At 34.5% G+C, this 26,502-nt stretch overlaps 2 protein-coding genes across 2 annotated transcripts in view; one reads left to right on the top strand and one right to left on the bottom strand.

Annotated features, from left to right (window-relative positions):
* LOC112046938 (uncharacterized) overlaps positions 1-9,499 on the top strand; it is a 43,404-nt gene extending 33,905 nt beyond the window's left edge. The window contains exons 3-4 of the mRNA XM_024083794.2: positions 6,106-6,325; positions 6,987-9,499. Coding sequence (XP_023939562.2) covers positions 6,106-6,325; positions 6,987-8,425 — 1,659 coding nt within the window. The 3' untranslated portion in view covers positions 8,426-9,499. The remainder of the gene's footprint in view (positions 1-6,105; positions 6,326-6,986) is intronic.
* A 1,613-nt stretch (positions 9,500-11,112) lies between these two features.
* LOC112046928 (uncharacterized) overlaps positions 11,113-26,502 on the bottom strand; it is a 115,347-nt gene continuing 99,957 nt past the window's right edge. Inside the window, exons 8-12 of the mRNA XM_052883785.1 lie at positions 21,049-21,157; positions 19,331-19,555; positions 18,356-18,560; positions 17,359-17,643; positions 11,113-15,902 (exon numbers count right to left, since the gene is read on the bottom strand). Of these exons, the coding sequence (XP_052739745.1) occupies positions 15,663-15,902; positions 17,359-17,643; positions 18,356-18,560; positions 19,331-19,555; positions 21,049-21,157 (1,064 nt within the window). The 3' untranslated portion in view covers positions 11,113-15,662. The remainder of the gene's footprint in view (positions 15,903-17,358; positions 17,644-18,355; positions 18,561-19,330; positions 19,556-21,048; positions 21,158-26,502) is intronic.

Genomic DNA, 26,502 nt, shown 5'->3' with positions numbered 1-26,502 from the left:
CCCGCGAGTATTTTATCCAAAAGCCCGTCTGCGTTGAACATATACATGTCACGTAACGGATACGATGGGCGACCGGTCGTCCATTTAGGAGTCAAAAGGTTAATAGGTAAAAGTACTATCACATTAAATGTTATAAGAGATAATACCTTTCGACAAAAAATTCATAGATAAAAATTTTCTAACATTCCCTTAAAAAAATATATGACGAAAATATATCGTAAAAGTAAGGTGTTGTAAAAGAACAGAATTAAATCCAATTCAATTAATACATGGCAAGAGGCCGAGCAAAGGCTAAGTAGAGCGGCGCTTGAAAGTTAATGGTTTTTAATCGACACAAGCTCCTTTTAAGGTACATCACTAGAGCGCCAAGGAGGCTTGTCTGTTTTCCACTGTGCTACGAGATTTTTAGGGTTCCGAGCATGAACCTTAATAGAAATAATGTATAAATAAATTAGTGTGTAAATTATGTCAACTACAATTTTGGTTAGAAATGAAACTGACTTTTATTGAATTCATATAAATAATAACCGAGTTCAAAAGTCTGGAAACTCTAACTTTGTACTTAATCTTTGTTTTTGCAAAGAAATGTAGAGATCAGCAAACTCTAAAAATCTCAATTATGAAATGAATGAAAATTAACACCTAGAAATTTATTTGAATTAAAATTTAGAACAAAACAAAAGAGTTGGAATCTTAAATAGAAAAGTTAAAGTAGACGTTAGAAAAAAAGTAATATCTAAAAATTACCATGATATTTTGGTAAATCATAATTTTGCTTATTATTCAAAACAAAGTATATTGCTCATTGGGTCGTATCATTTACGATACGCGCGGTCAAAATTATTAACATCAAAACTATTAAAATTAACATAAAATATAAATAAAATTTTTATTGTTATAGAACAACTTATTGTTGTATTTCATTTGTTTACAATATCCCAATGAGGATGTTAGATATTTTTTATATTATAACTTAAAAGTAGGACAGATTACTAGCACTATTCAGCAATTAGTTAATCATTTCATCATTTTCATCAATTCATTGAAGGGCGTAAGTCTTCCGCTAGGAAATAGAACGAGATGGCATCTAATACGGTCATCGGGCAAAAGCCCCCATATTGGGCACTGACCCACTCCCTCCTCTGACGGACACGTCCAGTTCCGTCTAAGTACGCTATTTACCTGTTTTGTCTCCGTTGAGTGAGAACCACTAGCTTAAATGGTATCATTGTAACTGAACGATGTAAACAACTCTTAGTGCTTACTTAGAAAAGTAAAAAAAACTGTTGCACTGATTTCAGTAATTATCTGTGTTGCGTACACTCAATAGCTCTAGTGCCTTGTAAATGAGTGTTTTCTCCACAAGTACCTAAGTCGTTATACAAATAATTAAACTGATTCGATTGTTAGAAGTAAATACAAACAGAATACAATAGTAATTATCATATTATTTATCAACAACATCATCATCATCATCATACTGTGCGTGTTATTTTTCAATTTTATCACCTTGCTTATACGTTTCTAAAAGATAAAAGATAAAATACATATGAATGAGTTAATGAATGAAATCTATACTAATATTATAAAGCAATCAAAGGAACTACTGGTTCGATTTGAAAAATTCTATTAGTGTTAGATAGCCCACTTATCGAGGAAGGCTATAAGCTATATATTATACCCATATTCCTACGGGAACGGGAACCACGTGGGTGAATACGCGCGGATTCAGCTAGTATTATATATTAGGAATCAAAAATAAAATGATAAATCTAAACAAACAGGAAATGATAAGAATTTCATACTAATATACAATTGGCTGCTTTAACGCTAACGAGCGATCAATTCAAATCTGACAACCAATGCAAAAAAAGAAAATAAATAAAATCAGATATACCTAAACACATAAGACAGAAAATAGAGGACAGAAAATACATTAACCTTAAATGATCTAATGGAAATTCAAGATCAAAAGTTTGTTTGTATATGTAGCTGTAGTGTGTAGTACTTATCATTTGATTTTGAATTATTAAGACATTATTTGCGAGTGTCATAGGCTATGTTTGATCCCTATATTCACACGGGAACGGGAACTACGTAATTGAAAGCGCATTCTACTGGTGAAGAATTTTTGAAATCGGACCAGTAGTTCCGAAGATTACCCCATTTAAAGAATGTGACAAACTTACAAACTTTACCTCTTTATAATATTAGTATAGATTACACTGGTTTTCGGTAAATAAGTAATTTAACGTAAACCAAAGTTGCCCTAAAGTATTGTCACTTTAGTAATGCCGATTTATGACAATAGACAGGCTGGTGTCGTAAGAGTAAAAGCCAGCTTTCCCGTCGGTCGGTCACAGCGCGACCTACAGCGCCGACACACATTGAACTTGAAATCCTGCTCGTCATTCTAGGTATTGTCCACAGAGTAAATATCATACAGAATGAGTCTTTTCAAGAATCGTGTTGAAGCCGCTGAATAAAAAACAAACGCGTCTCCTTGACATCCATTTGATATTGACACAAACATGTTTCATAATTTGTATTTCAAAATTTAACAACAATTATGTAAATTAACGTAATAATCGATAATTAGCAATAAAAAGTTCTCTATTTTTCTATTTCTTTAGTTTTTGTGAACAGTTTATAAAATGTTTAAAAATATAAAACTCCATTTTTTTTAATAGTATTAAAAATTACTGATGCGACACTTCGTGTCTTACTGACTCGAGAATGTATACGTTTTTGAATTTTGTATTTGGTGGGGCTACTACACCGTCGTATTCCATGCGCTCCAGCTATTGGATATATACACTATCCGTGATTAATCTGTGGTACTGTCCTACTACTCATTTATATGCTGGACAACTTTTATAATTCATTTAACATCCACTTTTGTTTATCTAATGTAGTAATTTAAACGAGCAATTCTTGTATAGTGTTCTTTTTGGTTTAGGGGCGATAAGTTGATCTAGCTTTTTTCAGAAAACGTACTTGTCAAAAAATATCTTGCAAAAATACCTTACTGACAAATGTACCTATGCGTTGAAATAGTCTGATTAATATCATTTAAATTATTTATTATTATTTTTCATTAAGTTAACATTTCGAACCTTGGACTTACTTCTTCAAAAAATTTATTATTATAGTTATTCATACTAAATCTTTATTGTTATTGCCTTCCATGTACTGATTGTCAAGTAATATTGGTGCTTTGCTTTTCAAAAATCCAAGAGATTTAATTCTTCAATATCTTCACATTGATTCAATAAAAAATTCGAACGAAATGTTTACATTCCATTTACGAATGTGAATCTATGCAGGTTAAGCATTTAAAATATCAACACTTGAATGAAAATAAATAAATGAAGAACGAACTCGAATAAAGGCGCTAATTAATAACAACTAAAGCCATCGAGCGTACAAAGGTGTTAAAAAAAACGAAACTAAACAAACATCTGAAAGTCACGAATTAGCCGCGTCTCAGCAATTTAATGAAAGTAAAATTAGTTCGACGAGATCAACGACCGCGCAGTGACACACTGCACTTGACGGGCGCTCCCCTGAATACTCATAAGCGGATCTTGTTCCACTCGCGTAATGCTAGCCACAAACGGTCAATTATTCTCACGTTTCTGTAGCACCCACGACTATAATTGATCGTGTGTTGGTCACTGCGTACGTGACTTGTATAGTATGCCGCGTGGGTACTGCCGTTTGCTTTTCAGAAACGTGAGAATAATTGACCGTCAATGGCGGCCATAGGCGGATCTTGTTCCACTCGCGTAAGCGAACTGAGCATTTGCTTTGAGGCGCTAGATTTATAAACGTAACTAGCTGACGCCGCGTGGTTTCATCCGTGTGGTTCCCGATCCCGTAGGAATACAGAGATAATATATGGCCTATAGCCTTCCTCGATAGATGGGCTATCTAACACTGAAAGATTTTTTCAAATCGGACCAGTAGTTCCTGAGATTAGCGCGTTCAAACAAACAAAGTTTTATAATATTAGTATAGATTTATTAACAAGTCAATAATTAAAAAAAATAAAAACCCGACTGCCTAACCTGCTTGTACCTAGTCATCCGCCTTGCGTATTTTGTATAGCGATTATTAAAAAATAACGTTTTTTCTGATTGAATTTTTTTTTAATATGACCATGATATACCACTTTGAAATTCTATTGAGGCCCTTGAATTTGATACCCATATCGCAGTTATTGAAAAAAAAGTCTATAGCGACTTACAGTCGTCGTGTTGGTTTTTCTTAACTTTGCCTATCTAAGAACACTTGAGTTATTAAGACGAATCTATCAATATCCTAATTACGTAAATCCGTTCAGCGGTTTGGAAGATATTAGGTAATAAAAGATATGAGGTAAAAAAGATAGATATCTTGGATGTATATATATTACATATATACATACAAGATACGCGCAAAAAACGTAACCCTTCTTGCAGTCAGGTAACAAAATAGGCCCTAATCAACAACAAAACAGCTTTTTTCAATCAATTTATAATTAAAATTAAAAATGTTATTGAAAAAAATCTATGGAAAGATTCACTAATAATTTAAGCAACAACACTCGTTGTATTTGCGTTGGAAATTAAAAGTAAATTAATTGATTTCATAAGTTGTATTATTGAAAAATTAATAATCAAAATATTGAATTAAAAGAACATTGTTAAAACAAATTTATGGTTAGTTAGTTAGTTATTTAAGATCTATTCATTACATTATGATGCAACAAGCATCCAATATGGGTATGAGTTGAAAAAAGCATGGAATTTCGTTTTGGCACGACCAATTTTATCAATGACGTATCAGTTAAGAACAAAACTTATTGTCGATGTAAAAATGACGTGCTAGTGACTAGTTGTGTATCGTGATCTATTAAATGATTGACCAGTTAAATAACTTGCTATGTAATTTCTTTTTCGTTACAACTTTCTCTTTTGTATCGAGATTACGTAACAATATTGTGCGTAGGGTAAACTGTGGCACGCTGTCCATCCAGATTCCAATCTAAAATAATTACTGGAATCAACCATGGGAGGATGGACTTTTATAAGCTTGCTCATAAATCTTTATTGATGAAAATAAAATGGCCTCCACACATCGCAGTCAGAACCGATACTTTCTAATTTTGTTGCTTGAGGCGAAACAAATGAGAGTTATTTAAAAGCGTCGACGATTCGATAATTCTAGGCTCACCGATAGCCAATAATAAAAGACAGATTGAAAAATAGTGACCGGTTTAAAAAAAATCTTTTTGAGATAGCATTCGACCACCCAAAAAACTGCGACGCTACGTCTGGGAAACGAGAAATAATTAATGATAAAAGACGTGTAAGCTCGGCGGAACTAGTTTAACATTTCTGAGAGCAGGGCGGTCAATTGAGCGATGATTTAAATCAAATGTGAACCAGAACTTGGCAACTTTCACGTGATGATTCTATTCACGTCGAGGAAATTGGAATCTCAGAGTTATCTAGTCAGATTTCGTTCGACCCAGAACACGGGAGTTGTCGCATACTCGTATATCTTGAAACGGGAGCTGGTTTTTGGAAAGATAGATTTAAACCGGTCAGTGTGTCGAATTAAATAATACTTAAAATATTGCCCACGCGCTAGTGAAAGCGGGTGGTGCCACAAACCATGTAATTTTCATGTCAGAATAATATACGAGTCTTAAAAGGCAGATGCTTGTTATATATTTGGGACATGTTTTTAATGGATAGACTTTGTAATGGACACGATTTTTAATATATAAAAAGTATAGAACAATAAGTTTAGTATTTTGAATCTGTATTGAATAAAACAACTCTTGTTTTATTTAATACAGATTCGAAATACCTATAAAAGATTTGTAACTTTATTGTTCTCTCTGCAAAAAAAATCATTAGAAAACTTTGGATACAATAAATCACAATCAAAATTAAAAACCTCAGAAAAACTGCCTACTTTCTCTTAATTATAGTAATTAGAAGAAAAAAGATTAGTATTTAAAAATAAGACGCACAAAACAATTCTAGGTTTTTATTTTTGTTGAATTTTCTATTTCCGGAGCAATATCATAATTTACTTCTATATACTTTTCAGAGCGGAACGTTGAGCGAACAGACGTCCAACGAAAGCGGCGGTGGCGGTGGGCCGAGTTCAGATACGAACAGCGTGGCAGAGTCATCCAGCGACCAACTAGCAATGGAGTCATCGGAGAGGGAAACACCAAGTCATGCTTACAATGGTCCACCACCTCCAGTACCGCCGCCTCACAATAGGAGACAAAATCCGCAACACCATCAGCCACACCATCCCATAGGTAACTTAAGTCTTTAATTAACCCGGTTTTCGATTAGGATGAAATTATGCACACTCTGAGTTCTGGTAACGATACATGACTAGTTAAGAAACGTCGTTACAAATGCTATATGGCAGCGTGACCAATATGGCGGCCTTTCCAATATGGCGGTCTCCCCAAGATGGCAGACTGGCTGTTTGAAATCCACCCCCATGATATGGATATGAATGAAAGGGTTTGCGGTCAGGAATACGAAAAAAATAGTCACCTGACTCCGATAATGAAATCCGATATGGCGGACGTCCAAGATGGCGGACAGGCTATTTGAAATGCACCCCAATTATATGGGTATCAAGCGTGGTTTTTAGTTTTTTAAATTATTCATGTTATTTTCCTAATATGATAAGTGTCATCATCATCTATAGTAATCAGTTTGGTAAAATAGTGTAAATATTTTTACTTTTAAATTGTAAAGACGAGAGAATGGAATATATAACGAAACGTAAAATGAAATTGTTAGGACCAAAATATTCATTTTTAAGATTAAATAGTCATTTGTAAGATAATTCTTTATCTTATTTAAACAGACAGCGCTTTACACAGTTACGAGTAATACGATAAAACTGGAGTACTGAATTTTTTATAATAGATTATTTTATTATACTTTCATTTTTCTTTTCAGGTATGCCTCGGATTCCTAATCATCATCAAATTCACTCGAAGCCTTTCGCCCTTGGACCGCCTGTCAATCACCACAAAAACGAACTCGGACCCGGATTCCGTGGACCTCCACCGCCTCAAGCACCTCCAACTGATGCTCAAACTGCGGCCAGCGACAAGGTTTTCAGCACCACAGGAGATGTCTGGCCAGCCCCAGCACCTGACATGCCCAAGATTCTCTCACTCGATGTCAAGTGTGAAAAGAATGCAATGAGAGTCTTTCTCAGTTTCGACAAACCATTCTTCGGTATCGTCTTCTCAAAAGGACATTATTCAAATCACCAATGCGTCCATCTTCCACCTAATCTAGGCAGGACATCAGCTTCGTTTGAAATCGGTGCACACGCTTGTGGAACTGCGGGCAGTGGAGACCCACGGTATCGAGGCGACGTTGCTGCAGCCGGAACTTATTTTGAAAATGTAATAGTAATTCAATATGATCCCCAAGTTCAAGAGGTATGGGATCAAGCACGAAAATTGCGCTGCACGTGGCACGATCAGTACGAAAAAGCAGTTACATTCCGACCTTTCCCAGTAGACATGTTAGATGTAGTAAGAGCCGATTTCGCCGGCGACAATGTTGGTTGCTGGATGCAAATCCAGGTCGGAAAAGGACCTTGGGCATCTGAAGTATCGGGACTCGTCAAGATTGGACAAACAATGACTATGGTATTAGCGATCAAAGATGACGATGCGAAATTCGATATGTTAGTTCGTGACTGTGTAGCTCATGATGGTCAACGCGCTCCTATACAATTAGTCGATAGGCGAGGCTGTGTAACAAGACCTAAACTCATGTCAAGGTTTACGAAGATCAAAAACTTTGGAGCTAGCGCATCAGTACTTTCATATGCTCACTTCCAGGCATTCAAGTTCCCTGATTCAATGGAAGTGCATTTCCAATGTACAATTCAGATTTGCAGATATCATTGTCCCGACCAGTGCTCCGACGGCGGTCATAACGTAATTGCTCCGCATGCTGAATATGGACCACCTCAAATCGATCATCAATCATATCCAGTTGGTGTAGAAATAAGGAGAGATGAACGCAGAGTGAGAAGGCAACGACGGGCTACTTCGCCCGAAAAAGAAGTCGGCGTAAACAGAGTTATTCGAGTAGTGTCTGCTGGTGATCTCAATCTAGATTCCGCGGAAGAAAGTATGGCGCCGAAAATTGTACCTACACCAGGCCTTGTTTGTATGACAACTCCAGGATTTGCTGCAACACTTGGAGCTCTCCTGATCACATTAATATGCTCATCTGCGATCTCTGCAGTATTATTTTTCAAACTGCGTCCTATATCAAAATTGAAGAAGAAAACCGCCGTTGTTTCTACGATACCGAGGCCGCACCCGACGACAGGACCGCACGTTATTTCAAAAAGTCGATTTTACTCGTAACATTTTGACAAATCTATTTTAATAAAATTTGTAAATAGTAGTGTAATGAGACTGAAGTAGGACCATGCCAATACATTATTTATTAATGTGCTCAAATAATTTATACAATTGGAAATCGTTTAGTTTATTTCTCTTATAAATTTAATAAAAACGAATTAATGAAAACAAATAAAGAGTGAAATATAAACTCAAGCCATTATGAGACTTCAGTTAAGTTCGTATATATAGTTAATGATAAAAATGCATTTATAATGTTGATGCAGTTGATTTCAATGAATGGATCAAAAAGTAGGAGTAGGTAATTGCACAAAAGAATAACAAAATGCATTTTGCGACTCCATAATGAAAATTTAACGTAGACATGACTTCTGTAACCTTATTTCAGAAAAATATAAAAGCAAGAAACTTCTGGACTGAATCTCCAAAAAGTTTAACAAAATCATCCGAAATTAATACTTTTGATAAAATCGCTTCAGCCCATATATGTAAATGTACCTAAACAAATTGTTGACTTTGTGCAGTTACCGCTAATTGATTGAAATGGTTATGGAAACGGACAAAAGTTTTGACAAACCCAAATGTAGTATTAAAACGTCATAAGTACAATCTTCTGTTACCTCTTTTCGAATGTGCTTTTGATACAGGGGCAACGGAAAATCGAATACGTGGTATAGCATCATTTAGGTAAACCGCTAGAAATAGTTTAAAGTAACTTGTCATTAGTATTAATATTATTTATTTTAGTTAAGTTATTGTTATAGTCATTATTTATTTATTAGCTGTTACTATTTATTTTTACCACCTGAGTACCTCTTCTTCTTTATTGTTTTATTTTATTTTTGTTGTCTTGTTTTACTTTTGATAATATAGTTCTACGAGATGTTGAAGATAGTTGTCAAGTTTTATGGACACCTCATTGTAAACATGTTTCAAAATTTTCGCGTTAATTTTAGGGAATAATATCACCAACAAAATATGTAATATTGAATTATATCTAAACAATTTGAGATAATAAGCCAATTTTATTTACCTGACCTATCCAAAAAGTGCCCAATAAAGTTGAAAATTTCATCAATTTGTAAAGTAATTGTTTTATTTTCCCTTAATTGCGAATCATGCTTATTTCTAGCGAAAGACTTTTTGAAGCCACAAAGCAAAATTTTTGACGAACCCAAATATAGTATAAAATGTGGTAAAAGATGATTTTTTTACGTTAAAGACTTGGAATACACAGTAGGTATCTCTCTCTCTCTCTCTACAGTACTTCCTTCATTACTGAAGATCGTGGTTCTGGTAAGATTCCAGGCTCCTGCGGATCCACGCCTTCCATCAGCTTCTATTGGTGGCGTGTTGATGTGCGGTTCCTCGGTCTTTTTCGGTCAGTGATGTCTGTTATTATTAATTTCTCTAAGCTGCAGTCACCACGCCGTATAATGGGTCCGAAATACCCCAGTATGCATTGGTAACATAAGGAGGAAAGCCTAACCTTGATTCCAAGCTGCGATAGAATAGAATAGCCACAGTCAATATAAGTATGTATTAACGAATAGAAGTTCTGTAGAACTCTGTGAAAGTTTCATCGAAAAAAATCTTTCAACGCTAAGAATTTACCGATGTCACTGAATGTGAAAACATTAAACGAACATTTAACTAAACGGTAGGTGTTATCATCATTATCATTATCTAACCATATTTGGCTCACTGCTGAGCTCGAGTCTCTTCTCAGAATGAGAGGGGTTAGACAAATAGTCAACCACGCTGGCCATATGCGGATTGGCAGACTTCACACACGCAAAGAATTGAGAAAATTCTCTGGTATGCAGGTTACCTCACGATGTTTTTCTTCACCGTTTGAGACACGTGATATTTAATTTCTTAAAATGCACACAACTGAAAAGTTGGAGGTGCATGCCCCGGACCGAATTCGAACCCACGCCCTTCGGAATCGGAGGCAGAGGTCCTATCCACTGAGCTATCACGGCTTAGGTGTTATGTAGATCTAAAAATAACAAATTATCTACTAAATATGGACCAGTAAAACGTTTTAAGTGATGTTAAACTGGCAGTTTTGATCAAAAAGAAGATTGTCTATCAGTATGAACTGTCGTTCATAATTCCCTTACTACGAGCTTATCTGTCTACTACGAGCAATGATATTTTTATTTTATAGATAGGTTACGTTCGTTCACGCTGAAACTACTAAATGAATTCTAATGAAACTTGGCACGGTTTAAGACGGAGGTTATAGGACTTTTTATTGCGAAAATAAAATGAAAAGGGTGTGAAATAGAGAATACTTAATGAAAGTTTACATTGAATTCCACACGGATGAAGTCGCAGGCCTCCGCTAGTTTGTAATAAAAACGTTAATTTAAAAGAATCGATCCTTCTGACGGAACAGCAAAACATCGATCAAGTAATCGAATATTCTGTGTAACGACGAGTGTATGCGATGCGATTGATAGTCTATGTAAAAAATGTATTGGTTAGTTAGTCTGTGTAAGTATTTTATTGGTCGTCCCTCGTCCCCCTAAAAAAAACAGACTGATGTTGCAAAATTTGGTTGCGACGCATCTCTATATCTAATTCCTCTATGGTGTGGGCAGACAGAACAACATCGCGGCAGCGCGAGGAGCATTGTGTGAGCTACGGATTTGATAATGGAAGTAACAAAAAAAAACTGGCAATATTATCAACATAACTTTAATTTCATTAAAAATTAACAAGTGCGTTGAAACACGCGCTGTCACAATCATACAGGAAATTTAAATATAAACAAATCGTTCACAATAAATAATATTTTCTGAACACCCCAAACTCAAAAAAAATATGTTACGAAGTATTTAAATACATAAAAGGAAATCAACCATTACCATAATTATGACAGAAACTTAGTACAAGTGATTACAGAACTAAACGATATGAAATAAATGTAAAAATTGCACTTAAACAATCATATTTTCACAAAAATAAAAATTTTCGTGTCACTTACGCAATAATAGTTAAAATAAATGCAAGATTTTTGGGTGGCATGATAATGATAATTTAAACAATTATCATCTTTTATTTTAATTAACTGGTATGAAAGACCGATGCATAACGTATTTTTATTCAAGAGTTCCTTTAGAGATTCCCCTAGAGATATTGATCTTCTAAATCTATTATTGTAGATTTGTAAAGCAAATCTTTAAGTTAATAAGTGAATGTAAATCAATTTTTTAGTTTAACAGATGGTTAATTTTAACACATTGTTAGTTTCACGTGTGTTCAAACTAAAAATCATCACCAAATCGTCATATAACGATGGCCATTTGGTGATGATTTGTACAAGGCCCAAATCACGTGTACTGACATAGATATATTATTAAGCTTTCTAGATTCAGTTAAAGTTTTTAGAATGCTATCATATGTTATACCAGCAGCTTATCTCTTCTTGGCAGTGGTTTTTAAATTTTGCTTAGTTACATAACTAAGATGTAAAATGCAAAATTTATTAAATATGCAAAATTTATTAAATGTTGCTTAATGTGATGTGATGTGCAAAATCCCCGTCTTGAGTAAAAAGAAGGAAATCAGCGGTGCTAATCAGGAAAGAGTGAAAATCTTATATTTTTACCCGACTGCAAGAAGGGTTATTTCTAAAAAGTAATCGTAATTCAAATATTATACAAATGTACACAAAGAACACTGGAATCCATAAAATCGTCACTTTGATCTTATTTATTAATTTCCCTATTACGCAAAAAATATTTATATAATTATAATAATTTGATATTTATTCGAACAATATCGGTCTCTCAACCCTCTAATAAATTAAAATCTAAAAATATGTTATTAACCCTAGGTATAAGCTATAAATAAAAAATAATAATTTATAAAGTTAATATTGAGCAATAATAATTAATTAGGATACAGTAGAAAGTATTATAAATTATTAATAAAATTTAATAAAATAATGTATAAATGCGAAATAAATGCAATTTCAAAAAGGAGCCCAAATTTATGACATAGGAATCACTAACGTACATACGCTTTGTGACGTCACTGATTAGTAGTTTAAACTTAACTATAAATAATTCCTTGATTGCAAGCATCAATAAGAGCCGGTCTCACCCCTGATTATGTGGCAGATAGCTTAATCACAAGTTTTGTCTTTCTTACTTGACATAAAGTAAAAAAAAAATGTCAAAACTTACGGTTAGGCTTTCAGACACTTATCAGAGTGGTGAAACCGGTCCTGAGTTTAAAGTAGCGAAATATTATAACATCAGAGTAAAATAGATCTCAATGTATATATGTTCTATAACGATATCATTTAAAAAATAAATATTTTAACACTGTGTAAAGTTATTTAAACAATATCAAGCTTTAAAACATAAGTCGTTGGGTCTATTTTAATCTAAGTTATTGTGTTCCGTACTTTGGAATGCAATCTCATAGTAAGTTAAGGGCTAAGTTGAATCTATTTTAAAATGATATATTATTGTATTCATTGGTGTTTGTTGTATGTTACAATAATGTTAGCATCTCGAAACTTAATTAAAAATAATTAAACTAAGTATAAATGTACAAAGCGCTACAATAAAATTTATTTATTAATTAAAACTAAGGAATACATTTTCAAATAATTACCGAGTTTTAATGATTTTACTTTCTCCTTACTAAAAGGCTTAGAGTAAACTCAGCGGGCGATGGACCGAGATATGCTTGGAGTTTCTCTGCTGATCGAATTAGAAACAAAGGGATTCGCAGATGAACCAAAGCCACATTATATGATACAGGACTTCAAATAGAAGAATTTCCTCATAATAACATAGTATTAGTTTATTCCAAATTTTATCAGCTAAGAGCTCAGACCGATTACCATAAGACCTGTTTTCCTACACGTTACCCCCTCTGTCAAATATATGTCAAATATATGTGTCCTCTGTCGTATATGATCACGATCTTACGTTTCTAAACAAACTGCCTCTAGAGTATCGATGTTTCATCGAGTTAAAATTAAACGTGTATGTATTACGGTTTAAAATTATAGTTCTGTGTAGTATAAAGACACAAAATATTTTATGTGGTGTTAATATTTTCGATGTGTGAGTTTAAAACTCGTTTCCTTCAAAAAACGACAGACAATTTTGTGATACAAGTCCATAGTAATTGGTCCGAGGCCAAGAGCTTAAAGTTTGGCTTAAATCTTACTAGATCATATTACTCGAGTAACTTGTTCTTTGTAACCTCACTTTTTATTATGTTCTGGTCATTTACAAACGACTTAAATAAAAAATTATAATAAAAATCTACCTAGTTTACACAAACAATAAATATATTATACCATTATTATAAAAATGTTTTTGAGTCACTTCACATAACTAACTAAATTATAAATTATTCTTTTAGAAAAGTCATGTATAAAATTACCTTCTATTACCTGGTGAAATAGTCACCATTAAATATTTTTAAACTGCTATTTTTATTTAAGTTAAGAAAATTTTTTTCTACTTATCTTGAGAATCTTCGGTTTTGATTCAGCAATAAAAGCTATTTAAACGTAAAATATATACGCCGTCATTATGTATTTATGCGAATGCAAGTAACAAATATGTAAAATTTGTAAGTCTGTCCAATAAAAGCGGTTACTTGAAAATATAAAAAATCCAAAAAAATATTTTACCTACACTTATCCTAATGGCATGACTCGACGTTTATTCCTACCTATATAAAGAACACCGTTTAAAATAGTATAATATAACATAATTATAGTAACCTGTACAATGCTTACCTAATTATAAAACTTACAACGCTCACAACAGTGAAGTGAATACAATCAGGTTTTGGACCATGTCCGTAGCACGACTTAGCACCATCGATTGTTACGAGGCAAATATAGAACCATTAATTTCATTAATCTAAAGGTTTGGGCATACAGCGAACGGAACGAGACGGCAATGCGACGCGGACGGGGCGGCAGCATGACGTGGATAGGACTGCGACGCGTCGTGGACAAGACGGCGACGCGACGTCGACGGGACGGTGAAAGTCCCACTATAATAGCTTAGATAGACTCGCTGTTCATGTATTGACCATTTAAAAACTCGACACAGATTGATTTTGACCCATGATTGCTTCCTTACGATCCGAAGCTACATTCGCGACCCACTGGACCAGCAAGGTAGTCAGAAAATAATTTAATTAACTTTTCTACTTTTTCTTTTTTCTGCATTTTTGCAATGAAACTCATATCTAATTGACTACTGATATCACGCCAGGCGCGTTGTACACAAGTCCTTTTTGATAGATAAATGAAAATTCAGATAACACAATATGTGACGTCGCGCCCGCGCGATTCGTCCTGCAGCCATGTGGCACGTCGATTCTCTTTTACAAACGCTTCGAAAACTAACAAAATGTATGGGAATGACAGATCCGATCGACAACTTGGTCACGTGACCAAGTCGTCGATAGCTGTCGGACGTGGTTGCACTTGGCTAGGGGCCCAGTTGTATTCGCGGCGCAGCGCGACGGCGACACGATGCTGCCGCGATTATAGTGAAAGCTCTGTATCGTGTTCATATCAATTAGTAGTTCGCACTACTACGTGTCGCGTCGCTATCGTTTTGTCGTCACGTACCGTTCGCAGACAATCCAAACCGTAAATGTTATTAAAAATAAAATTAAATTGATTTAGGTACAACTTATCGTACAAGTAAAATACATTTGACTGACCAATACGAAGACTAAAATTCTGGGATCAAGTTAGCCTATAAAATATTTAGACTTTCTTGATTAAAATAAGTTAATATTAGAAATCTAAGAAAACAATAAATATTATAAAGAAAGACTAAGATAATAAGATGATTTAAACGAAAGCATTTCTCGAATATTTAAGAAAAAGAGTGTACTGTTTCAGAACGTTTTTGTTCATGTTAATTTATTAACAAAAGCGGTTCTGAATTTTTATAGAAAAAAACAATGTTATGTTTTAACTCCTTTTCTTAAAGATTGTAATGTGAAAAAATAAACAGTAAATATAAAGGACTGTTTAGCTACTAGTTACGACATACATCCTAATAAAACAGTCTTAAGGAAATGTGTTACTATACACTAACGGCTATATTCATAAACACGGATTAAAATTTGAATCTCAATTTTCTTCAACATAAAGTGGACCTAATTACTACTGTTTAAAGTTCACATTACTTTGAAATCTTAATCCATGTTAATAAATATAGCCGTTTATGATTTACCCCTCACGCGAATGATGAGGGTGTGGGGGGGATCCTAATAATCTTAAAGCCATCCAAGCAGCTAAAGAATGAGACGCGGAGGCGGGTGACATGGGTGGAGGTGCTTGTGAAGCCATCCTTGAGCGAAGCTTCTGCAGTAGGACGGCTGCAGCGAGAGCCGCTCCCGCTGCCGCACCAGCCGCTGATGCAAACAATGCTCCGAAGCTAACAGCACCCATGCAAATGCCGTATACAACCTGGAAATAAAATTTACGTTATGAGTATAAATCTTCAGGATACTTAATATTCATTCAACGAAGTATTAATACAATATAATCAATTAATTACAAGTCCTCTTTATTATCAATCTCAGTGTCAAGCTTTCCTACAGGAAAGGGGATGTGGAATTTAGATTCACCACACTGCTCCAATACGGTTTTGGAGGGTGAAAATATTTGATTTTTAATCATCACTATCAGATGTTAATGATGATGACCGTGACTGACGACTTGCCGTGTTCTCTAGGGGAGTTATACCACCAATTTCTCAACACCGAGCTGAAAATTTTACTGAGAATTTCTTAGAAGAAAACCACTATATTGCAGATCTGCCAGAATCGAGATCCAAAGCCAATAAAGCAAGTGGATGGAAAATGTCCAATTGACTAATCTTTTTCTTAAAATGTCTCTCCATTACTGAACGTCGGCAGTCAGCTTTCTAAACTAACTTCTCCTTGCCCATGGCTAGGCGGAAAAGTCCTCTGACTGTTCTTGATGCTTCACTCCCTTATATTTTGTAAACAGTCACAAACCGTGTTAGATTTCGTAACAAATTAAGGGTTTGTGACTGTTTACAAACCCATAATTTATGCTAAAATGGAACGGAAATTCAAAGCAGATAAAAACTGTAAGTTCGGTACTAGCATTCTTTGTATCTAATAATAGTAAACTGGCTATAACTATTTTGTACCATTAGGTTGTTAAGGGACAAAATAGTTGTAAGTTTATTCAGTAATTTGAGCTTGTTGAATGCATCTCACAGGCAAGTATGTGTATTGTGTGCATAGCCTAACGGCCCTTAGCTGAGAGAGTGGTCACTTACAATGTGGCGTACTCGAGACGCATTATGTAAGCAAATATTTGCCATTGTGAATTGAAGATAAAATCTGCGCTAGACTAGCATAACAATAGTTAGTCTATCTACTTCTATTACTTAACTTATAACAACGTAACTCATCTTGAGAATATAAAATGATCTAAGATTAACGGTATTACCATAATTATGACAACAATGATAATATTGGACTAAAACCAGTAAGTACATAAGTAATTATGGAGTTTGATTTCAAGGGCACAGTCCCTCAAATTGTCCAAGTAATTGTTGCGTATATTTTCTTGCTGGATAATATCATGAAAGTCGCCAGAACTAATTAATCCTCTTCGTGCCTCTTCGTGCCATCCTCTTCGTGCGTAATTTTCAATTGCGTATTTTTGTATTTGAAAAATACGAATACGCCTCTATGTTCTGTGAGTGTGAGTCATGAAGACTTTTGTATCAATAAGTCGTTATTATGGAAAAGTTTCGACCTACAATTTGTTTTATATTTATCCACCTATTTCACAATGATGACACACATATCAACGTATAACATATAACGCCTTTCTTTCATCAAAATATAATAATATAAGAGAATGATTGATTTGCAACACACACCTCTTCCCTTATTCTTCCACTGAAGACAGTGACAGGTTCTCTTGACGGTCCAAACGCGAGATCCGCTTCTGACACAACATCGTAGATACCCGATACTCCTACGTCGGCTGATCGACCTTCACGAACTGTACGACGTTTCCGTAAAGATCTTGGACCCGCTACGGCAGGTCCTGGGGGATTCGCTGGGACAACCGCATCTCCTGAAGGCTCCGGTTTGAGATTGACATCTAAATTCCTTGGACCATGAGGGAAACGCTCGCGTTCACCAAGATCTGATGGACGGTCCTGAAAAACAAATTCAAATAGATTAGTTATTTGTCATATATATTAAAATAGTTTATAGTCAATCATCAGACATATGCAGACTTTACTGAGTACAGGGTTATTATGAGCGATGTATTTTACACTGAAATCGTATTATCCTCAGGAGATAAATAGCAAAATACTGTTGTATTTGATTCAGCTAATTCGTTATTTTATCGACGATACCACAACAATTATTATGATTATAATATGGAAACGAAAAATTTACTTTTGATTCATACAAGATTACAGTCTAAGTTCAAGATTTCTATTCTAATAGAATTGTTGTTAATTAAAAGGAAACAGAAGCAGAAACCTTGTTACCTGACTTTAATTTTTAACTCTTTCCCTCAAACAAATGGTAATAACAGACTATTTTTTTCAAATAACGAGAAAGAGAAGAACATATTTACGTCTTCTAATATATTAGACAGCAAAAACAAGACGAAATAAATGATGTTTTATGATTCTTTTAATTTCTTCTTTTTATTTTATATAGGGATATAATTATTATTTAATAGTTTTTATACATTATCATCTCCCTTGTAATTAGATAAGTGTCATGTCATCCTCTTTCATTAACTTCTAGGTATCGTTCAATCATCAACTTGTAGTTTCTCTTGCACCGTTATCCTCTTTCATATAGCGTATGGAAAGGAAATACGTAATAATTAAAAATTTTGATACTACTTACAGTGAACGGTCTAGCTAGAGCTTCAACCAGTTCTTCAACAGCGGCCATTCGATCAGTATCTGACTCTACCACTGGAGCCGGCGCTCGCTGCGGCGCTGGTGCTGGAACCGCGTCACCTGATACTTCATCACCGAAGGCTTCTTCCAGTGGAAGGCGTTGGTGATCTTCTGCCAGACTCAGATCGGATTCTTCGACAGCATTGTCACTGAAAATTTTATTAAAATTATTGAGATTTACGTTTGAAATACTAGTAATTTAATGATGATTATTATTTTTTTTTACCCAAAAATATTAATGAAATAGTTTATTTATTTCGTATACAACGTGAAATTATATAAAATACCTACTGCCTTTATTTTATAATCATAATTATTATTTTTTATTAATTACTATCATGCTTATTTCAGGCCCCCAACAGCATTGCTGTGCCAGTTTGACGGTATTATTGTCAGTAAGGTTACAAGCACATAAGGAAAGAAACACCTATGCCCCAAGTTGCACAGAGCAATGCATTTACAACATGTTTCTAGTATATCCTACAAAGGGTTGCTATTTTAAAGTCGACTAGCCGACGCCCACGGTTTCACCCGCATACTTCCCGTTACTGTGAAATGACGAGGATAAAATGTAGCTCATGCCACTTACAAATAGCGTGGCTCTGTAGTTTAAAAGAATTTTCAAAATCGGTCCACAGATACACCCTACAGTACCACAAACCTTACCTCTTCATAATCTATACTAATATTATAAAGCTAGAGAGTTTGTTTCTTTGAACACGCTAATATCAGGAACTACTGGTCCGATTTGAAAAATTCTTTCAGTGTTAGATAGCCCATTTATCAAGGAAGGCTATATATTATCTCCGTTTTCCTACGGAAACGGGAACGTCAGCTAGTATTACTATAAATGTCTCAGTACCAGGTGGGCTGTCTACTATCTGTTTCTGATTACAAAAGTAATTAAAACACCTCTTACCCAATATCATTATGGTCCTGATGGGCCCTATCATCCTTCCTATCCAACGCACCATGTCGTTGCGGAGCTATCCCCGCTAGCTGGCAGTGGTCCAGACACCCGTGCCGACAAATCTCCACCTTACACCGTATGTGCACACTCAAAGCGTCGGGGAACTTGAATGCGTGGAAGAATGCATATGTGATCACCGTTGCGCGTTCGTCAACCGCTTTCGCCTTGAGGAATCTGGAATTGTAATGACCATTCAGTTAGTCCTATAACGAGGTAAATTATATGTGAAGCCAGTGATTAATATGCTAGGCGTTTCGAAAAGTGAAAATTATTGACCATAGATTTACTATTAGGTACGAGTATGTTGGTTTTTTAGGATTATATTCAAAGTAGTTTGTAGAAATTCTAAATTTTGTACACACGAAAATTAAATAGATAGGTATATTCAGTAAAAACAATAAAAATCTAACTTAACTGTAGTATAAGTAAGTACGCTAAGTAATTTTGGGATCGAATGATAATCTCACTATTGGATAATATTAAAGACGTAGCTATTTTTAAACTTTTTAACCCACTTCAAAAAGAGAAGGAGGTTCTCAATTCATCGGATTCTTTTTTAAAGGTGTAAAACTGGGTTTCTGTTGTTATTATTTGTCTTGATCAAAATATTGGTATTTCTCTATTAAATTAATGTTTTAATGACGAAAATTAATGGAAGAAGTCAAGTCTGTCAGGGTATTTCTCTATTAAGTTAATGTTTTGATGACAAAAATTAATGGAAGAAGTCAAGTCTGTCAGGGTATTTCTCTATTATGTGAATGTTTTGATGACGAAAATTAATAGAAGAAGTCAAGTCTGTCAGTGACACTCACAGACAGATTTGACTTTTCAAAAGTGCTGGTATAGAAGCCTACTAGAAATAAATGAATTTAATTCGATCTATTTATTTATAGAAGTTATACGAGGTAGATCCATTTATTGTAAGATTGATGTTAATTATTCCATTACGTCCAGGTTTGCTTTGACATCTGTCAGGATTATATACAAGTAGAAGTTGAGACTGTGATTGCCAGACTTACCTCATTTTATGATGACAATAAGACAGACTTCTACCATAGTAAATATTCCAAACATCAAAAACGTTGTCGTCCATTTTGTGACGTCACAATGTTACTTGATGTACTAAACGTCAAACTAATTGTTAAATAATATTTTTGTCAAACGCTCCGTTTGTTTGATTTGAAGTTGATGAAAATGGAACCGACATCAAAGACCTGTTTCAGTTATTTTGATTTTAACACAAAATTACTGAATCGATTTTATGAAAATGAAATGAGACCAATCTGGAATATACTCTTTCAAACAAAAAAGAATTTTCAAAATTGGTTAGTAAATGACGAAGTTATGAGGTAACATTAAAAAAAAACATCGAATTGAGAACATGGAATTTTTTTTAAGTCGGTTAAAAAGAGGTATTTCTGGCTATCACAGGCCAAGATCCAAATACGATAGCAACAAAAAGTCACCTAGATATCATCTTCGGTCGCACCACGCAGCCGTAACTATTCGTCCGACAAAATTTGTTAGTAAATGACGAAGTTATATGAGGGAACAAACGTTTTAAAAAAACATCGAATTGAGAACATCGATTTTTTTAAGTCGGTTAAAAAGAGGTATTTCTGGCCAAAACAGGCCTAGATCCAAAGACGATATCAACAAAAAGTCACCTAGATATCATCTTCGGTCGCAGCACGCAGCCGTATTCGTCCGACAGCTCTATGATATGACCGGAGCCGTCCGAAGCGGCGCAAGACTTCACTCTCATGTCGAACTCGCCTGAAACAATCAATATACAATTAATAAATAAAACATTTGCTCGCTTTAATGGACTTTGTTGAAAAATAAATTACAAAGAATAGGCTACTCGCCTGCTGTACAAAACTAAGAAGATTTTTTGCATAGATGCCTAGAAACTCTAATCAAATTATTTTTAATTTGTGATAATAATCTCGTAATTGTTATATTTTTTAAAACTCTTCTTTATTCTTTATATTAGTATAGATGAACGTTCGCGCATTAATTCTGTGACGTCAAACGTAGCCCGGAAAGCTAATATTGCGCGGGTAGAACGACAACTACACTAGCCCAACAATTGGCAGCATCACGACCGATCGTGGTCGGGGTCGCAGCTAAACCGTAGCTTTTACGACCACGGCTAAGTCATAGTCATGGCCGCTTAGTAAGCTAGGTCCCTTAAAGTCACGTCTCACCACAACAGCCGTGTAACTGGCACAAGTAAAGTACTCACAGCATATCCAGTTAAGCGTTAAGTGAAATGTAATTAAAAGGAAACATGCGCAAACCGCAGCGCACGGAAATGCGTCAACAAATAACGCTTTTCAAAATGATGTGTGTTGTAGAACTTTACACGGAAAAGTGTGAAGTGAACACATATTTGATAGTTTGGGACGTCTTCATCAATATCAGCGTAGTTCACACTATGGGGTCAGGCCTCCCTCATTATAGGAGAGGGGTGCTTAGACCCCCACGCTGCTTTAATGCGTGTTGGTGGGCTAAGTGTGATAATGTTTAATTCATTGCATATTATCATGAACCTCATCAAAATCATATTATATTACTAAAGTCTTACTTATCTTTGGGATTCTTATTAAATGAACATGTTTTTAAGCTAGATGTACAACTTTGCCTACTACATTTTTTTAACGTCCGTTAAAAAGCTCTCGTGCGAATGGGTAAGAGTAAATTATTAAAGAGTAAAGATTTTGTACCTCTTCCAAGAAATGTTGACTGAAATTTCACTTACAAAAGGGATTTATAAGGAGAGTGTGTATGGAATTGTTGGAAGAGGAAGGCCAAGGCTTACGTTTCTAGCTGAGGCAAGGCTTACCTTTGACGTATACATTACCAACGTTTAAAAAGTCAATAACACAAAGGTATAACCATCAACAACCAACAGTAAAACACCCACAAACTCTATTAAAACTTTTACAAAATATTCTGTTCGTTATTAAGTAAATAGTGAGTAATTAATCTTAATTCGGCATCGGCACAGATGTTCTCACGTTAGTGTGCTTTCGATCAATCAAATTGATCATTTAATTGAGACGTGGGAAACCGCCGCGCCTTTGTGTAATTCAACCGATATAGAACACCATTCTATATCATGAGGGCCTAGTGGCAGTTTGATACTGTTTTTATTTTTATTTGTGTTAACGTTACGCGTTAGCGTAAACGCGAATTTCTAAGGAATTGAAACAGCGCCATCTAGATGCACTACTGCGCAACTGTTTCAATTCCATATAAATTCGCGTTTACGTCAACGCGATAGTAACAGTATGAAAATATTGAAAGCTCCCACTAGGCACACATGTAACTGCTATTAGATTGCTTGCTATATGCTTGGTTCAGTTTTATGTAGCAGCAAGTTTAGTAAACTCGATTTTTTTAAGTTGGAAAAAAAATACTATTGGATATAATTAGGGAAAACGTAATTAAAGGTGATTAAACTAATTATGATAAACTCTCAAAAAATGAAAATTTTGCAAATAAATAAGAAAAATAAGTTTTCCGAAAATTTCAGTTACACAACTTTCATGTAGTCTCGAGCGCCTGAGTCCAAAACAAAGTCAAAATATAGTTAGTAATGAATAAAGAGACACACAAAGCAAAAACCAGAAAAAAACCAATAATACCTCCTACACAGTCAATTAAATTTCCGTAACTCATGGACAAGTATGATTCGTCAGTTTTAGTAATGTGATTAACATGAAGTATGTATTCGAAGCACAAAGTTAATAGAAAAAACATCAAAGTGTATTAATTATGTCCGGCTCTTCATAAAACCTCTTTCTTGTAAATATTGAATTTAAACTCGATTCAGCGATCCACGTTTCCAGTCCTTCCACAATCCACGGATAGGGTTGTCAAAGAGAAGTAAATGCATACAGTTGTTTTCAATGGACATTTAATCCCCATGTGCTCATGCCATTAACAGGGTACGATTATGACTTGCTTATAGTATTTTCCTAACTAAGAGCCCTTATTAGTGTTATTTACTCCCTCTTTTTCTTTTATCGTGTGTTTCCCTCCTCCTCTCTTACCCATAAAGGTTCAGAATAGCTATATTAGTTACTTTCATTAGCATATCCAACTAAAATTTGCATGTACAGTTATTGTTAATTTTTTATTTGATTGTTAACCACCTTACCAGCGGACTACTTACCTGCTTCTATTTTTAAAGTCCTCTCTATGTCACGATAACCTTAAGCTTGGTCGTTTGCGATATAATAAGAAATAGCATTTATTGGTTATAGTTAAGTACATTATTGAAGATTCAGGAGTAACTATCGGTTTTGATTATTTTAACTTGTTAGTTCATTTTGAGTTTCTTAACATTTAGCATCAACGAGAGTATTTTTCTTTACATTGACAACCCTAGCTAGCAAGCCACGACCCGTTAAGCAAACCCATTCGTACGTATTTGTCCAGTTTACTTTTTACTATTCTTTGTACCGTTAGCGTGTGTTTGCACACTATTATTACCCTGTTAGAGACGGTTTTATGAGGTGTCGCGGGTATCCATGCCCTCTTCTACGTACTACGAATTCTTTACAAGTTGCCCACTTTGCTTATCGAATTATACGGGCAATCTACGAGATAATCTAATTACTCGTTCTTCGCGGTCGATGCAAAACGATTCGAATTCCGAATGAGAATTTTTTTTATTATCTAAATTAGTTAATGGTTAATCAAGAACACAGAAACGATCAATACAAATAAACTCTATGTAGAAATTTTTGTATGAATTGAGTTTTATTTATTTGCAGAATTTTATATTTCTAAGGTGACTTTAAATTAGGTTAGAGTAAATTATAATTTTAATTTTCATTCAAATTAAAACTTACTGTTATCTAAATATAATGGATGCCGAAGAAATTAATTTATTCGATGATATTTAATTTTTGTATTTTATGATATGAATAATTTTACTAGAATCTTAAAATTTGAATGCATTTGAATGCATTAGCACAGTTTCATGAAATTAATTACTTTTTTATAATTGTATTCGTATTATTAATTTAAATTATAATGACAATCAATCAAATATTTGTATAATTAAAGCAAATTGCTTGGCAGCATTTTTACCTGATGGTGATAAATTATAATTATATTATTATAATATATATATCTTGAGAAAACGAAAAGAAAACAAGAAAACGGCGTATCTTTGTTTATGCATAATCTTTGCCTAACTTTAAAGAAGTTAGGCAAAGATTGTATGCTTAAATACAGATACGATAGATAGAGAGAAAGAGAGGCAAGCTGTCTTTATTACGTAAAATACAGCTTGTCTCTCTATTACACTTTTGAGAATATTACACGTGCGTACAGAACAAATTTTACATAGACAAAGAGAAGACATATCGCAAATTTTTTACTGTTTCAATATGACTTCATCATTATCATTATCAACTCATATTCGGCTTACTGTTTAGAACGAGTCTCCTCTCAGAATGAGTTAGACTAATAGTACACCACGCTGGCCCAATGTGAGTTGACAGACTTCACATACGTAGAGAATTAAGAAAATTCTCGGGTATTCAGGTTTCCTCTCGAAGTTTTTCCTTCACCGTATATAACTTAAATTAATGAAAATAAAGATACAGATTAATAGGTAAGAATTTATCAGTAGGTAGATATAGAAACTTCACAAAATGTTTATAAGCATTACTGAATAATATATGCATACTTCACTAACTAAAGTGCTATTAACATTTTACAATATCATCTTCACCACCAGTGAAAGTTATCCGAATCACCAAAGTCATAGAGTTTCGGTACTCAAAATTTACTTTCAATAGTAATTTGAATAGGATGATACTTAACTTTAAAAGGCTTTCATTGAACACGAAGCTTTTTATAATAAATATTACGGGAAAATGGTTCATACTGCTTTGATTTAAGGTACACGAAATTTAAACGAGTTACGTTCATCATTCTGTAGATATTTCGAGTAGGTGGAGGTGATACATTCCACAGCAGTTCGTATAATTAGAAGACAAATTGGAATACTTAATAAAATTTATTGTTTTCATTTTGGGCCATTTACTTTTACGACACTCCTAATTTTTATGGTTTACTAGTAGATGCCGCGCGGTTTCACCCGCGTGGTTCTCGTTCCCGTAGGAATACGGGGATAAAATGTAGCCTATAGCCTTCCTCGATAAATAGGCTATCTAACACTGAAAGAATTTTTCAAATCGGACCAGCAGTTCCTGAGATTAGCGCGTTCAATCAAACAAACAAACAAACAAACTCTTCAGCTTTATAATATTAGTATAGATTTGAGAATAATTTATTCAGAGATTCTACATAAGTATACATAGAAAAAGGTTTTGTGTATTTATATTTGTGTGCCAATGGTTACTTATGGTGACATTTACTATCGACAGATCACGTGATCAAGCTGTCGATCAGATCTGACATTCCCATAAATTTTTCTAGTTTTCGAAGCGTTATCGTTTGTAGAAAGAGAATCGATGGGCCACTTGGCTACAGGGCCAGATCTTTAGAAACCTATACACCGCATTTCTTTGCCACTTCAAATCACATTAAATCGCAGTTTATTAATTAATTGTTTTTTTTTAATTACTTAATAGATAACTTTTATAAACAAAAACTAGTCACATGAAGACTTTTATAAACAAGAAGAAGTCGCAAGAAGAAGTTTCTTAATAATGTTATCTATACTGATATTATAAAGCTGAAGAGTTTGTTTGATTGAACGCGCTAATCTCAGGAACTACTGGTCCGATTAAAAAAAAATTTTCAGTGTTAGATAGCCCATTTATCGAGGAAGGCTATAGGCTACATACTATCCCCGTATTTCTACAGCAACGGGAACCACGCGGGCGAAACCGCGCAGAGTCAGCTAGTCTTCATATATAAATACGAAAGGTCATCACAAAATCTCCAAAACCGCTTGATATACAAAGATGAAATTTGGCAGAAAGGTAATTTATAGTTAGTAGGTGTTAGTAGGTAATTTATAGGTGTACGCTAAGAATAGATTTTAAGACAGGGCCGGATTAAGGAAGTTTAACGGCGGACGTAGTCGCGGGCGGCAGCTAGTCACACTAATATTATAAAGGCGAAACTTT

The sequence above is a fragment of the Bicyclus anynana genome, chromosome 10 (assembly GCF_947172395.1).
Source record: "Bicyclus anynana chromosome 10, ilBicAnyn1.1, whole genome shotgun sequence".
Taxonomy (NCBI): Eukaryota; Metazoa; Arthropoda; class Insecta; order Lepidoptera; family Nymphalidae; genus Bicyclus; species Bicyclus anynana.
Note: the sequence above shows the minus strand (reverse complement) of the source record. Positions and strands in the feature narration are given on the sequence as shown.